At 51.5% G+C, this 16,001-nt stretch overlaps 1 protein-coding gene across 13 annotated transcripts; it reads right to left on the minus strand.

Moving 5' to 3' along the window:
• Nucleotides 1-359: 359 nt before the first annotated feature.
• DECR2 (2,4-dienoyl-CoA reductase 2) lies at nt 360-14,894 on the minus strand. Of its 13 annotated transcripts, none has more exons than XR_012500405.1 (10): nt 14,631-14,871; nt 13,529-13,597; nt 12,350-12,401; nt 11,679-11,814; nt 10,580-10,704; nt 10,417-10,510; nt 10,079-10,183; nt 9,354-9,571; nt 3,470-3,545; nt 360-1,985 (listed from the first exon to the last, which is right to left on the minus strand). XR_012500405.1 is itself a non-coding variant. In XM_074346690.1 (10 exons), exons 1-9 carry the CDS (start codon nt 14,708-14,710, stop codon nt 3,496-3,498), a joined length of 855 nt encoding a protein of 284 aa, XP_074202791.1. In that variant the 5' UTR covers nt 14,711-14,872; the 3' UTR covers nt 360-1,985; nt 3,470-3,495. The 13 variants fall into 13 exon arrangements, 10 of the variants coding, with proteins under 10 accessions (XP_074202791.1, XP_045369628.1, XP_045369629.1 ...); XM_074346690.1 differs by having other exon boundaries at nt 9,428-9,571; nt 14,631-14,872; XR_012500403.1 differs by lacking the exons at nt 360-1,985; nt 3,470-3,545 and adding exons at nt 2,789-2,964; nt 3,191-3,432 and having other exon boundaries at nt 9,428-9,571; nt 14,631-14,874.
• Nucleotides 14,895-16,001: the final 1,107 nt, after the last annotated feature.

Here is a 16,001-nt window from a genome sequence, read left to right on the forward strand (position 1 = left end):
TGCTATGTTTACTGGCCCCTAGGATCTGTGAACTGCCCACCTGTAGCACTTGCTTGTTTTCCTATTGGGTACTCTGACTTTTTCTTTAAATAAAATCCCTTGCATCCCAAGATATGCAAATATCTTCTCCCTGCCTGTGTCCCCTTCATGAACTCTATCTGTTGGGGAAGATTGGGCATAAATCTTTAATTTTGAGTAGTCAAACACATCATTTTTATCCTTGGTGGCTTTGCTAATCATAAGGAAAGGGTGGACTGTTCTATAGCTGGGCCAGTTGTCTACACAAAAACCTCACAACTACATCCCTATGTCACATTAGACACAAAAATAGTTACAGAGCAATCAAACACATAAAGGTGGAAAGCAAAACTTTCAAACTTTTAGAAGACACTGAAAAATATCTTTACGACCTTAGAGCAGGAAAATGTCTTACACAAGAATAAAAATTACAAACCATTAAAGAAAGGAATGATTTAAAGTTAAACACATTAAAATTTAAGCCTTCCGAAAGTGAAGCAACACAAATCAGATCAGTGGGGACTGGGAGAGAGGGGAATTTGTTGGAGTGACGGAACTGTTTCATCTCTTGATTGTAATGGTGGTTCTATAACTGTATGTGTTTTTCAAAACTCACAGAACTGTACACTACAAAGAATGAATTTTACTGTCGGTAAATTGTACCTTAGTAAAAAATACTTTTAAAAATTAGCCTTCTCTTTGACAAAAGACACATCATAGACTGGTGTCTTAGTCTGCTCATGCTGCTATGACCAAATGCCAAATGCTGGGTGGTTAAAAAAGACATTTATTTTTCACAATTCTGCAGTTTGGAAGTCCAAGGTCAAGATGCCACTGTTAACAAAACAAATAAAAAGCCAGTTATTTTACCAGCAAAATGGATTTATTCAAGAGCATCAAAGAATTATAATTCAGGATATACAACTATGTCCAACAAAGGAGAGGAAACTTTTTTATAGAGGAGAAGGGGCAGTTGGGAGGGGCTGCCGTAAACAAAAGAGCCCACTGGAGGAAACTAGGAATTCAAAGTACAGTGGCTTTTCATTGGCTAAGTTGTGAGAGTCTTTCATTGGCTAGGCTGTTGCTGGGCAAAGAGAAAATCTTTCTCCCTCCTGCTGGGTAGTAAAGTAGTGTCCCTGCTGTGATATGTTGGGATCCCTGTTGATGTTGAGTGATGTGTGTATAAAAACTCTCCACTCTGGCATCCATTTTGGTGAGGTTTCCCTTTATTGTTTTTCACACCAGCAAATTCTTTCCTGTTGAGAGCTCTCTTCCTGGCTTGTGGTGAGTGTCTTCTTCTAAGTGTATATTTGCACGTTGGAGAGAACCATCTTTCCCTCTTTCTCTTCTCTTTATAAGACTAATTCCATTTTAGGAGGTCACCCACATGACCTCATCTAATCCTAATAATCTCCCAAAGGCCCCATCTCCAAATTATCATTGCATTGGAGGTTAGGGCTTCAACATATGAATGTGGGGGGACACAATTCAGTCCATAGCAACTGGGAAAGATATTTAAAACAAATGTAACTAACAATGGATTTATTTCCAAAATAGACAAGAATTCCTCAAAAAACAGTAAAAGAACAGTAGTTCAAGGAAGAAACTCAATTGGTCAATAAACATAAAAAAAGATGCTTAACCGCATTGGTAATCAAGGGAATGAATGATGATAGCATTTGAAGTCAATCAGTAAAAATTAAGTCTGATACCAGCAGAGTGTAGGGAGTCACGTGACTAACCCAGCTGACGGTCTGTATCCCCTTAACCTGGCATTTTTACCTCTCCACCTGAAGGTCCCCAAGGAGACAGGATAGGGGTATTCAAGGCAGCACTGATTTTCATGGTTCCACGAAGAGACTGCTGGATGGCTGAGGTGTGGTCCATGAGTTGTGATGGAATACTATGGGCAGTTTCAATGAATGAACCACACCTGCCACATCAACAGGGCAGATTTCTGAAACAAGCTGTGTAGAAAAAGCAGGTTACAGAACAGAGACCATTTTTGCAAAGTTTAAAAACACTATCGATACATATATTCCTTTTGAACACCTTCACTTGTGAAAATACCAAAACAAGAGTGGGAATTATATTGAGGGGGACAGAGGAGGAAAGTAGTGAAAGGTACCATAACATCTATTTCCTTAAAAGACGAACAGACTGGAAACAAACAGGGCAAAGTATCAACATCTGGTTAACCTGGCCAGTGGATACATGGGTGTCACTTGCTATTGTCCAGGCTTGTCCACATATTTTAGGACTTTCACACTTTATTTTATTTTAATTGAACTCTAGTTGATTTACAATGTTAGTTTCAGGTGTACAGCAAAGCAATTCAGTTTTTTATATATATATATGTACACACACACATATACATACATATATACATATTTTCAGATTCTTTTCCATTATAGCCTATTACAAGAAATTGAATATAGTTCCCTGTGCTATACAGTAGGTCCTTATAAACGCTTTTTAAAATCAATAAATAAATCCTCTACACAAAGTCTCAAACATATCCACCTCTTTTTATAGTTTTTCCTTTCACAAGTATGTCTTTAAGCCATTTGGAAGTTTTTTGTTTATTTGTAATGTGGTATAACATAGGGAACTGACTTTATTTCTCTCACTTAAAGAGCCAGTTTCCCAAAGCTATCTGTCCTTCCCTGATCTGTTTGTGAGATCATCTCTATTAGCCATTTTCCTTTTTCTTTTCTTTTCTTTTCTTTTTTTAATGAAGGTACTGGGAATTGAACCTAGGACCTTGTGCATGCTAAGCATGTGCTCTACCACTGAGCTATACCCATCCTATCAGCTATTTTAATATTGAAAGTAATTTGTGTCCAAGGCAGAGTGATGTTGGGAACCCACACCAGAGAGTTGGGGAGCAGATTCTTGGGGGTGTCTAAAGAAGCCTCCTCCCAAATTGGACAGTTGCAGATACATCTGTGACAGGTCCTTCCTCGGTGATCACTGCTCTTGGAGCGAGCCCTCTGCCTGGAGCACAAAGTCCAGGATGGAGCCAGTCAGTGGTCGAGTGGAAGCCTCACTCAGGGCACTGTGGGACAGCTGGCTAGGATGGCCCCAGGGAGGCCACAAAGGTGGCCTTGGAGACAGACAGCAGGAGAGGGGCAGAGCTATATTCTTAAGGGAGAAGGGACCTGCCACAGACCTGCGATGGGATCAGGGTGAAGGAGCAGTGGGGCCACCAAACAGCCTGCAACTGGGCACCCCAGAAAAAGGGGTTCTGGACCCGCTGAGGGCCCAGTGCCTCTACCTACTGTCCCACTTTTCAGCCAGATGTCAGCCCCTCCTCCTCCTGGAGCCTCTTCTCCCCACTAGAAGAGGCCAGCCTCGCCCTCCCAGGCCTGAGCCACCATCCTGGTTGGGTCACCAGCTCTTCCACAGGGTCACCTGGGGATGAAGGGGTAGGGAAAGGTGCCGGGGTTACCAGGGAGCAGGAGGTAATGCGTATGTTCATCCTCTTGATTGTGATCCTGGCTTCACAAGTGTAGACACGTCAGAACCTGGTAAATTGTACACTTTACTCATGTGCACTTTATTGTAGGTCAATTGTACCTCAATCAAGCAATAAACAAAAACTGCTGGCCAAATACTTCTAACTTACAATTGTGAAAACGAGGTGAACATTTTGTGTTGGGTAAGTTAACCCAGAGCAGAGTCAGTTTTAGGTCTAGATCACAGACACTCTCCCCAGTGGCCTCCAGCAACTGAGAGCACAGTTCACACTCATGTTTACTGATATTTATTCAGTGGGGAAAGATTTCTTTTCCTCACCTTCAAATTTAGTCAAGTACATTTCTTAGAGCAAAAATAGACCATGAGTTTGGAAGGCACAATTTAATTCCTCCTGACTCAGCTGAGGTTTGGATGATTTTCTTATTTTAACATTTCACTCTGCAGTTGCTGACACCTGCTCCTATCTTCCTGTGACGACAGGCATCTCCAGTCCCCACGTGCCCAGAGTGCTGTGTAGCACATCCCACACCCACCATGCCTCCCCTGCCACCAAAATCACAGCCCCCAGCTGGGGGATGGGCACTGAAGACCAGGCGAGGAAAGGTTTGTGCAGATTCAGAACTTCTCTTTTTAGCCACGGGTCACATTTTCCAGAGGTGAAGATCTAATTCACATCACTCTCCTGTTTTGTAAAAATTGTCCAAATTACATGTGATGATGGAAGAGTTAAAAGTTAATTCTGCATATTCCTGCCTAACATTCCTTACTCCTTCTTCAACAGACACCTGTCAGGTCTTGTCAAGGTGCTTTGAAGTACAGATGGGATGAGGTGCCCCAAAATACTACGAAATTTGGAAATAAAATTATCTCCTGAGAGTTCAATTATTGAACTCCAAGCTGATTATATGTGTTACCTGAGGAAATAATGCAACATAATCAGTAAATAAATGACTGAAGAGTTACAGAAACTTCTATCCACTAAGGTAACATAGGTCTGACCCAGAGACCTGAACCAGAATCCAGCAGTAAATGTGAAATCCAGCAATCCTGTCTAAGGAGCTGTTTCCCTGAAGGGCCTGTTAGCACAAGCAAGGAAGAGGGAAGTCCAAAGAGGGATCTTGTCTCCATGTGGCCCCCAGGACAGAAGAGCTGAGTTGGGCAGAGTTCTGGTCCCAAGATGTGAGCCGGGAGCCTCTGCCACCTCCTTTGGGCCCTTGGGTTTCGCCAGTGAGGGGACCAGAGACTCATTTGATTTCTCTCACACACACACACTCACACATATCCTCACACACATTCTCATCACACTGGTCTACACATTGGTCTCTAGTGAGTTTGTTTGGTGTAAGTCACAACACACGTGGGATGCCTGTCAACACATATTTTCTAGAAGTGGGAGTTACCACATTCATATGATGCAGTCAACCCTTGCCACAGTTTTTTGAGCAAGAGCCAGGCCCCTGTCCCAGAGTGAGTGTGAGCCTTTCCTCTGGAAAGGAGAGCTGAGTCTGCCAGAAGGAACCTGTCTCTGTCTTCAAGGGGCTGGGCTACAGTTCGCACACAGGGACGCAGAGAGAGTTGACTGGCAGAGAGGGGAGGTGTGGGTTCACTGGCAGGTAGGGGTGGGAGGAGGAAGGGAGACCCATTCCCAGGCCCTCAAACCCTAGGCCTCAGCTTTGTTCCCAAGCTCCAGTGCATCCCATCCTTGGAGCCTGTGAAAGTCCCAGGATCTTGCCCACATCTCCTTTTTATCTGAACAGCCTGAGTAGGTTTGTGTCAACAGCATCCTAGAGACCAGCCTAGGTACCCAGAAGGAAATGCCCGAGGAGGTCCATGCCAAGCCCTCTTCCCAGCCTGGGAAGCCCTGACCCTGGAGAGCCCCTCTGCTCTACTCAAGAGCACAGGGCTGCCTGGCCGCTGCACAACTGGGCCTCAGTGCAGAGCCAGGGATGAGCAGGACGCTCACCTGAACATTGCAGCCCAGGATGGGTGCTCAACCATTGCAAGGGAGGCTCAGTCTGACCCACAAGGTAAGGACAAAGCGATGCAAGGGTCAGAGGATAGGGGACCATCTGCTGAGCCTGGAACCATTGAGTTCTCAGGGATTCACCATCTCTCCCTGCTTCACTCAGCAAGCCCACGTCCAAGGCCATGAGGAAGGTCAAGAGGGCCAGTTGTGCTCAGGCTGGACCCTGCCAGGGCACCAAAGGGCTCACTTGGTAGGTGGACAGCGTCCCAGCGAGGAGGTCACCCTCAGCCTCTCGAGTCACTTCTCCCCCATGGGGGTGGTCCAGCCCCAGCAGGTACCACAGTGCCCTACACCACCAGAGACCCACATGGGGAGGGTGCCAACTCAGGGACCCAGAAACAGTGTAGCACAACCTCTGGGCCTGTCTGAGGTCACTGCAGACAAAGCTAGCACGTGCAAGCCAGGGAGTTTTACCAAGTTACCATGGCAACAGGGGGAGTCAGCAGAGAAACTCCTCCAGACTAACAGTCTACTTTAGGAAATTATAAGGTTCACTGCATCATGGGATACCTCGGGGACACTCTGTGTAGCTCACAACACACAGGAATGAGCAGGCTGGGGTCATTCATGTGTTCATTCAAGAGATATGGCACATGATGTTTTTTTAAATGTGCAACATGGAGAGGGGGTGTATAGCTCCATGGCAGAGTGCATGCTTAGCATGCAGAAGGTCCTGGGTTCAGTTCCTCTGTTAAAAATAAAAATAAAATAAAATGTGCAACATGGAGCGGGGGTTGGATGGTCACACCCCTGTGGTGGGCAGCCTGGTTTTGGCAGATGTTTTTATGTAAAGTTCTGAAAAAAAGAAAGTGCACCATCCTCACACCAAGGAAGAGGGACTCAGAGTTAGCAGGGCCTGTAAATCAGCTTCCACAGCTTCGGTTTAAAAAAATTGACCCCAGTTCGCATTTTTAAAGTTATCCTTCCTTTCAGAGAATCTGGCATTTTCTAGGGGAATTTTTGCAACTGTTAACATGGAAGGGGAGAACCTCGTTCTCTGCCACCAAGTTCATGTGCCACAGCTGGGGCCGATGCTGTCTCCATCACCATGTGCACCTGGTCCTCCTTGCCAGCCCGTCCTTAAGCCCACCAGCCTCACCACCTGGTAAGTGACACCTGTCGGATGTGCTTGTGACCCAGGAGCCCCCAGCAGCCACCCTACCCCTGCAGGACAACAGCTGTGGCTGGTGGACTAAGCCAAACAGCGAGGCCAACTTCTTACAGCCACATTGACCACCCCATGCAGATGACGGAGCACAGAGACAGGCTTTATGGTGTGTGTAGCCATGATAGTTAATTTCGTGTCAACATGACTAGGTGAATGGATGCACAGATAGCTGGTAAACCACTATTTCTGGAAGAGATTAGCGTTTGATTCAGTACTGAGTGAAGGTCTGCCCTCCCCAGTGTGGGTGGAGGAAGGGCAATTCCCTCACTCTCTGCTTGAGCTGGGACATCCACCTTCTCTGGCTCTTGGCCATCAGAGCCCCTAGTTCTCAGGCCTTTGGGCTCAGACCGAACCACACCATCAGTTTTCCTGGGTCTCCAGCTTGCAGACAGCACCTCAACCCCCACAATCACATGAGTCAGTCCCTATAATAAATCTCCTCATGTGTATCTATATATATCCTACTGGTCCTGCTTCTCTGGAGAACCCTGACTGACAGTAATAAAAGGCTTACTCCCAGAACCTGCCTCATTCTCTTCTGTCCTCCTGGAGCTAAGCCACTGTAGAGTCCCAGAACAAGGCCTCTTTTAAACTAAACCCCCTGCTGGAATCACACCTCAACCGTATGTCCCGGCCTTCACGTGTGGCTGGCGGGATGCCCTCCCTAGGACCTTCTCCACAGGGGACAGCAGGCCCCAGCTCTCTGGCCTGTGGGGGCCTATGACTGCCTCTGCCTCTCACTGCCTGCAGCTCCCCAGTAACTGCCTTTCCTGTTCAGTCTCTTCCCTCAGCAGCATCATAAGCACCCATTTGCCTGCCTCCCTAGTGGACTTGATGCCACCACATTCTGGTCTCCATTTAAATAGCAAGCAGAGCTCCCTCTGCCAGGTGGCCTCCCAGCTGGCACGGTCCTGGAGCCTCCCTGCCACTCCCTTGCACCTGTGGAGGCCGGAAGGCACTCAAGATAAGCAAAAAATGGGCATGGGCTTCTAGGGCAGAGGGGTCAAGCTCAGCACCCTAATGGCAGCACCAGGACCTTGCGGGAGCAGGCAGTACCGTTGGGGACCCCGGGGAGCATGCCCCTCCCACCAAGGGAGCAGACAGCCTCCCCTTGCCTCAGGGTGGGCTCCTTCTGCCTGAGGATGGGGGCGCTTCAAGCACTGGGTAGAAAGCGTTTTCTAAACCCCTCACAGATTAAAGACAAGAAGGAAACACCCACTACCTCTAAATGACCAGATTACCAGTGATTCTCTTCAGGTGTCCTCCTTTTCCTTCTAAAAACTTTTGGGAAGTCCAGTAAAGAGATGTCTTTATAGTAAAAAGATCATTTTTTTAAGGAAATGCATTTTGTGGCAAAACTCTAGAACCTGTGCTTATGCAAAGGGATGATACAGATAGAGGGATGGATCCATGTGCCCACTCAGAGGGCTGACCAACAGCTTTGGGCACCTCGAAGTTTTTAATAAACAGCATAGAAAACAAGCCCAGGAACCAAGTAGCTCCCTTAGGTCCTTGCCTGGAGGTCAAAAAGCAGTCATTAAGGAACAAGTGAGGGGTCAGACTTCCAGATTCCCTTGGGCCTGAGGGAGAGCGCTGGTGACAACAAGGACAGGCCACCTGGGGGGCCTAGAATGTGAGCCCCTGAATGACCAAAGACTAACTCCTCTGGGGATGTCCCAGCAAAGGATGGGCTCTGGGGCAGGTGAGGAGCAACCCTGCCCACATCACTGGAGGCCAACAGGGAGGAATGCCCCCCAGGCAAAGGTCAATGTGCAGCCCACACACCCTGATCAGAGGACCCAGGACAGGAGGTCTTGCAGGGAGGGCTCAAACACCCTTCTCCAACCTCCCTGGTTTGGCTTCCCTTTGCCGAGCAAAGGTCCCAAAGTAGGGGAGCAAGGAAGAGAAGACAGCCTGAAATGCCCCCTTCTCTCCAACCAGGCAGCAGGAGCCGCCTCGGGGTACTGGCTGGACACAGGCAGGAGGAGAAAGGAGGCCAGGCTAGGCTGGGGCTGGGCAGGGAGGACAGCCTCGACCCTAGGTGGGGAGGGACACCCCTACAGCCTGGCCTCATCACCACTCTCCAAGCGCTGGCACGCCGACCTCCCCCTGCAGAAACCTATGTGGTGTGGGCAGGTCACTACCTGGTCACTACGCCCATGCACGGGGGACCAGCGCCCGCCTCCTGCACAGCCCAGGGTGGGTGAGTGGCCTGGCTAGGGCAGGCCGGAAGTGATGGTTCCACAGCAGTGCTCAGAGAGGGCAGCAGGCAGCCAGGCCTTGTGCATCTCTTGGGGATTGGACACCAATACCCTCTTCTGCCCTCTCCCTGACCTCCCCACAATGAATGCTCCTCATCCTAGCTACTGGGATGCCAGCCACAGGGGCCACGGCTGGTCCTGGTTTGCAGGGAGGCCCTGAGGTCTGCAGTGCAGCTCCATGGGACTGGGGGGAATGGAACCCCTCTGGAGGACCCCCTGGCCCTACCCTACATGTAGAGCAGGGGAACCCAGAAGTGCCTGAGAACACACCTAAACACACATCCAAGAGTCTGATGGGAGCATTTCAGGCCCAGCACAGTGATCATCAGCCCACCAGGTGTGTATTTTGGGGAGAGGGCCAAGGACACAGGCGACCCCGGAAAGTGGAGCAGAACATCACCTAGAGCTTAGCAGAGAAGGATGTCAAGTCCGCCAGCAACCCGACATCATTAGGGAATGTCAGCCAGGACCCACCATCAACCACCAGCACAGCCCCTGTCATGTAGGATGCCAAAGGGCTGGCCAGGAAGAGGGCACTGTGGGCGATCTCCGTCTTGTTCCCCAGCCTCTTCAGGGGGCTGGCCAGGACCTTAGCGTTCAAGCCAGCCTGCAGGCCACCTGGGAGGAAGCGGGAGGCTCAGCACCTGTGAGCCCCAGGACCTTGAGGCCCTCCACCCTCCCCTGCCCAGCTTTCCCTAAGCCACACCTGGGGATGCTGGGGGCACCGTTAGCACCACTCTATGGAGGAAAAACAGGACAGGTACAGACAACACTGCCACAGAATCAGAACAGGGCTTTTCCATGCTCATGCTGCCAAGGTTCTGGAGGCTTCAATGGGCGCCCCACTTTGTGTGCAGCTCACACATCAAGGCCAGCAGCCCTGTAGCCTCTGCCTCAAAGGAGCAGCTGCCCAAGTCCAGCTGACCATCAGTCCATCATAGGGGTGTGCTAACTGTCCCCAGCCTGGGGAAGGGCTATGCCAGTCCCAGACTCACAGAGCCATGAGGACTTGGCTCTGATCCCAGGCCTGTCCCAGCCAGGTGGGACTGCAGCCCACAGAGGCACTATGGGGCCTGTGCCCAGGGAAGCATCCACTGTGGGGCCTGGGAGCCCCAAGAGCCTTACCCAGCCGCTGGAACCCCTCCGTGCCACTGATGAGGCCGGGGGCAAGGCTGTTGACTCGGATGTTCTGGGGACCCCACTCCACTGCCAGGTGCCGCGTCATCGCATCTGCATGGGAGTCAGGCAGGTATGAGGGAGAAGCAGAGCTGCTCTGCTTCCTGGGGTGGCCTGGGAGTGGGTGGAGGCTCAGGGCCAGGGCTTGGCCTCTCCACTGCCCACCACTGGGCTCAGCTTCACTCAGACACTGCCGGCCTCCAGGGATAGGCAGAAGGGACCCAGTGGGACAGGTAAGAGAGACCCAGTGGGAACCCAGGAAGGCAGACCAGAGGGGGTGCCCATACCCACAGCTGCCTTGGCAGAGCCTGCATGCACTTGGAGCACCTGCCCCCGGGTACCCAGGGTCGCGGTGATGTTCACGATCACCCCTCCATGGTCCTGCAACACATGAGGAGGGTAGTGAGCGGGCAGCCATAAGAGGGAAGGCCCCAGCCACAGGACACTTACCCGGAAGAACTTCTCATAGAGTATACGAGACACGTTGAAGGTGCCCAAAGTGTCGATGTCCATCACGGTCTTGAAGGCATTGGAGGACAAGGTGCCCGCAGGGCACAGGAAATTTCCAGCTGCACCTACAGGGTGGAAGGAGACAGGGGATAATGCTGGAGCCCCAGGCAGCTGAAGCATACAGACCCTCACGGTAGTCCAGGCTGGACAGGGAAAGAAGCCCAAGTATTTGAACAAATTCCTGAATGACGGGCAAGATGGATATTGTGGGTTGGACTGTGTCCCTCAAGAAGATATGCTGGAGTCCCACCCCTGATACCTGTGAACATAATCGTATTTGGAAAGATGATCTTTGTAGAAATAATCAAGGTACTGAATTAAGATGGGCCTAAATCCAAGGACTGGCATCCTTAAAGAGGGGGGGCATGCACAGGGGGGTGGCAGTGTTAAGGAAGCAGAGGCTGGAGTGAGGCAGCCCCAAGCCAAGGACACCAGGCAGCAACACCAGAAAGTAAGAGCAGGGCCTGGAACAGAATATCCCCGGAAGTCTTCAGCTATAGTGCAGCCCTGACACACCTCAGCCTTGACTCAGACAGAATAAATTTCTGTTGTTTTAGGCTGCCTAGCTTATGACTTTGTGAGCAGCAGGAAACTGCCGCACTGAATGTTTTTAAAGGGAATTTCAGCAAAGAGTGAACCTGGATATAAAATAGGGACTATAGTTAACAGTATGTGTCAATATCAGTCCCCCAGTTTTAACAAATGCAAGGTGTTAATAGTGGACATTGGAGGGGGCAGGGAAGGATGTGGAGTTATATGTCCTATCTGCTCAATTAGACTGTAAACCTAAAACTATACTAAAAATAATATGTGTTCCTTTTTCTTTAAGGGGCAATGTCAGGGCACAAGAGTGCCTCTACTCTGTGATTCGGCCCAGTTCACAGGGTGTCCACTTAAGCCCCGGATGCACTGACCCAGGAGGAGGAGAGTTGGGCCAAGACAGTGGCCTGGACCCAGGGCAGGAGTTCTGGGGCCTCCAAATAGGGAGGTCTACTATTGCTGACCCGTCAGAAGCCCCCAGGCAGTGACAGTGACTCACAGTTAATGAGAATGTCGATCTTCCCGAACTCCTTCAGCGCCTGCTCCACAGCTGCCGTGATAGCCAGGGGAGATCGGACATCCAGAGACAAAGGGAGGCACCTCTGGCCGGTGGCAGCAGCCAGCTTTCGGGCAGCCTAGAAGCCAAACAGGAAGAGACAGGTGGGCCTCGGCCTGGAGGAATCCGATGAGGGTGGTGAGTATGGGTTCTGCCAGGAAGCCAGGTTTCTGCTTCTAAAACCACTCTGGGAAGACGCAGCTGGTCCACTCCCCAGGGCTATGACCCGTGGTGGACAATTCTAAGACATCCCGCGCTCCCTCTCCTCTCACCACCACCAGAACACTGGTCACCAGTCACTGGTGAATGGCTGCTCCAGCCCTGCCCAGAGACCAGCTGGGGCAGAGGGGAGACTGTCTCCCGCAAAACCTTGGTGAGCCCGGAGATCTCTCTTGGGACATGGTGCCACCCAACATAAGGGTCCCCCCACAGGACCCAATATTTAGATTCTTTAAGACGAGGGTATTCCTGGAGGCCACTGCCACTGAAGCCCCCTATTTGGGAGCAGAGCAGAGTTGGTGTCATCATCCTCTGGACCTCAGGATCTTCCAGGCCCAGGCTCTTGTCCCCCAAAGCCACCCAGGGACAGGGTGGGCAAAGGAGGGACCCATCACCATCGACACTCTTGGAAGACTTCTGCTGGCGATGACTGTGTAGCATCCATGCCTGGAAAGCCAAAGAGCAGGTGTGAGGGACACACCCAGGTGGGTTCATGCCTGGCACTCTAAGCAAAGCCCCCCTCCCCCAAGGGGCTCTCGGGCTGAAACAGGAGCCCAGGACTGAAGGCACAGCTGGTAGAGGACACAGGGACTTTAGTGGGGCTGAGCAATGGTGGTGGGACCTCAGGTAGGCACCAGGCACCCAGAGACCACTGGGTCTCTCTGGAACGAGGATCCCAGCCACACAGGGATGTGGTCCCTGCCCCAAATACCATGTGCACGGCACCAAAGCTACTGTGAGCCTCAGACATGGGGCCCAGGCTCTGTTTGAGTCCTGCTGAGTCCACCTGGCTTGGCACCATGCCCCGTCCCACCGAACTGCCATTAAGTTGTAGTAAAGGACAGAGAGCCCATTCTGAGGTCAAGGTACTTCTCCTGCCTCACCTCCAGACAAACTCAGCCTCAAACTCAGTAACAGTAGCAGCAACCACCTGCTAAGCTAATCCCACCTAATCCTCAAACCCCCACCCAGTACAGCTGGCCACTCTCTGCTCAGAGAAGCAACATAGCTTCCAGCTCAGAAAACGAGTTTACCCGGAATGAATGGACAAATCCCCACATCTCGTTCAGTAGGACCACTTCTCTGAAAAGCAGGGTCCCAGAGGAAACTGGCTTCACCTCCCCCAACCCCGGCCTAACTCTGGGCCTATCCTAAGTGAGGGTGACAAAGTGTTGACCTAGGCCTGAGGCCACAGAACTTGTGTCCCAGGAGACAGACACTGTATTCAGCACAGTGCCAGGGTCCAACTACTGCAAGGCCCGCCCTAACCCTGGCTCAGCAAGGCCCTGGGGGCCCTGCAGTAGTTACCTCAACCTTTTAAACCCTCCCTTTGTGCAAATGGGGGTGCTGAGGCCAGAGCCACAGTCTAGACTAACCTCTAGGAGACACTGGAGTCCTGCCTCCCTCAGGACAGCACTTGACTCCTTTCAGATGCTCTCTGATGGCCCAGAGCCTAGAGGGGTTCCCATCACCCACTGGCGTTTTGCCCAGGATCCCAAGGTCCAGCAGGGTCCATGCAAGGGTGCGTGTGGGGGTGCAAAAGCGGGGCACAAAGTACACAGAGCAGTGCTCACCGCATGAAAATCTCAGCAATCCGGAACCCGATTCCAGAGCCACCACCTGTAATGAAGGCCACCTTGTCCCTGAGAGAAGAAAACAGAGGCCCCTGTTGAATGGGGGCAGGGCAGGAGGAGGCTCTTGGAGAACTTTGACCCACTGCACTGGGCATGTCTATCCAATTTGAGACACGCTGCTTTTTGAAGCTTGCATTCCTAGGCTTTCCAGGTCTTTGGGAAAAATTATTTTAACCTAAAAATCTATTTAGAAAGTTATTAATTAATTAAGAAATGTTTTCAGAACATACATGCCTTCCTCCAGCTGCCTGGTAAGCAGATAGGGTAGGGGGTCCCAGGAGAAAGAGAACCAGGCATGACTTTCTTGATGTAAGAGAAGCCATTTTTGGCCTAAGCCATTTTGTGATCTACACCACAATGCTTGTTTTTAAACAGGTCTCAGAAGAATGCAGAAACAAATGAGAACTAACATATCAAAGATATATATATGCTGTGAAAATTCCCAGTTCTGTTTCAAAGATAAGGTTAGCCTAAAGCATTCTACCACCAGATCAACTGGAAACTAAGGGATGACCTTTTCTGAGCTGCATGACTTCAGTCAACTAAAGTTTCCACTCTGTCCACCGCCCAAGCCACTTCACTAATATGCACATTAGCTTAAAACTTCCCCAATTTTACTGTTGGGGGAGACACTGCTTTGGGAAAGATCCCCGCTGTTCTCTTTACTTGCTGCAAGTAATAAATCCTTCTTCCAGTCTTAGGCTTGGTTGTGTCTTTTGGCTGGACACCCACCAGTAGGTGAACCCAGTACTCGAGGAACAGCCCCTCACTCCCACCTTCCAGAATTACCACTGAATACCCACCACCACCTGCCAAGACAAACAGAACATGCTAGCAGCAGTCCAAAGATCAGAACACCAGAACTTGCATCTCTGAGGCCACCTGTACATCTGGACAGTCTGGTCGCCAAGCATGGGGTCCTCACACATCCCAGTAAAACCACAGTCCCGGTGCCGCCTGCACCCCGTGCGTCCCCACTCCCCTCCGCTCTCCGGGGCGGCCAGCGCCCCGCTCCCGCAGGCGCCCCTTTGGCGGCCCTCACTGAAGCAAGTCCGGACAGAAGAGGTGGTGGTACTCCGGGAGACAGTCGTCCTCTCTGACGTCGGGCGGTGGCTGGGCCATGGCGCTCGGTGCGGGCTGGGATGGCGGGAATATCAGGGACCCGCCCGGATCAGGACTCCAACCTTGTCCTCCAGGACAGTCGGCACTCTGCGGGCGCGCGCGCTCCTCCTCCTCCGACTCGGGCCTTGGTCACCCAGTCTCCGCGAACCTCGCTCTTCCCAGGAAGCCCCGCCCCCGCTCAGGACGCCCCGCCCCCAAGGATCCCGGCTCCTCCCAGGACGCCCCGCCCTCCGGCCCCTTCCGGGACGTCCCGTCCCCCGCGCTCCTCCCAGGATACCACGCCCACCGCAGCCGCGCGGCCCGCTGGGACTGGAAGTCCGACCCGGAGCCGCAGCGGGCGCAGGCGCAGCGCGGTGGGCCGGTTCCTGTGGCGGAGGCCTGGAGCTGGGACTCAGAGCCCTCCCGAAGTCCTTTTCACAAGATTGAGCGTCAGTGCTGGGGATTAGACCTAACTGGACACAAGCGGACACTTGGTTCTCAGGCTAAGGCGGGGCTCAAAGGCTGGCGGAGGACCCCTCGGCTTCCCTCACCACCGTGGGCCCGGCTGTGCACTTGGTACACTTGGTAGGGCAGGGCCAGGATTTAAAGGCCCTGACCTATAGGACACCACCCTTCCCTGTTGCATAAATGTGACAAAGGAGAAGAAGGAAGGAGACTAGAGCCCAGAAAAACCACTGAAAACTAGAAAGGCCTTTCCGTAGCATGGCCAGCCCCAGGGTCAGCTCCCAACAATGACCCTTTCTTGGATGATAAAGTCAGGACATTTCATCCGTGCCCTCATGTGGAGGCACAGGTCGCAACGGAAGCCGTGAATTCCAGGACCAGCACATCGGTCACCAAAATTTCAAAGAGTGAGGACCAAGTCAGCCTGCAGAGGGGTAATGATATGTGCTGTCCAGTACCTGGGACAAGGGACTGGGGCACACCTGAGAACCAGCTGTGAGGAATGATGTGTGTAGTGTCAAGGTGGACCCCAGGCAGCTCCAGTCAGTCTTGACCTCATGAGAGGCCATGGTCACCAGGCTTTCTGCCCTGGTGGCGGCCATAGCCCCCTGCCTACCCCTTCCTGCTACCGTCCAGTCCTGCCTATGGCTCCTCCTCTAGGGAGAGCACTAATACTGGGGTTCAGCTTGGATTCCCGAGATTTCAGGCTGGAGGTCTCTGGACCACTGCCTGTCTCATACATTCAACAAAGTTACTGACTTGGTAAGCTTCGTTTTTACTTTCAGACTGCTTACAACTTTGCATAAAGGCCTCATTGCTATCTCAGAAACAGCATTCCACCCCCATG

The sequence above is a fragment of the Camelus bactrianus genome, chromosome 18 (genome assembly GCF_048773025.1).
Source record: "Camelus bactrianus isolate YW-2024 breed Bactrian camel chromosome 18, ASM4877302v1, whole genome shotgun sequence".
Lineage (NCBI taxonomy): Eukaryota > Metazoa > Chordata > Mammalia > Artiodactyla > Camelidae > Camelus > Camelus bactrianus.

What these genes read in the sequence shown, in the direction of transcription:
- DECR2 (XM_045513671.2), bottom strand. Translation starts at nt 14,710, where the DNA reads ATGGCCCAGCCACCGCCCGACGTCAGAGAGGACGACTGTCTCCCGGAG. An exon ending in ATTGCTGAGATTTTCATGCG is followed by an intron (nt 12,402 to 13,528) that starts GTGAGCACTGCT and finishes TTGGCTTTCCAG; the next exon opens with GCATGGATGCTACACAGTCA. An exon ending in GGCTGTGCTGGTGGTTGATG is followed by an intron (nt 3,433 to 9,427) that starts GTGGGTCCTGGC and finishes CTTCATCCCCAG; the next exon opens with GTGACCCTGTGGAAGAGCTG.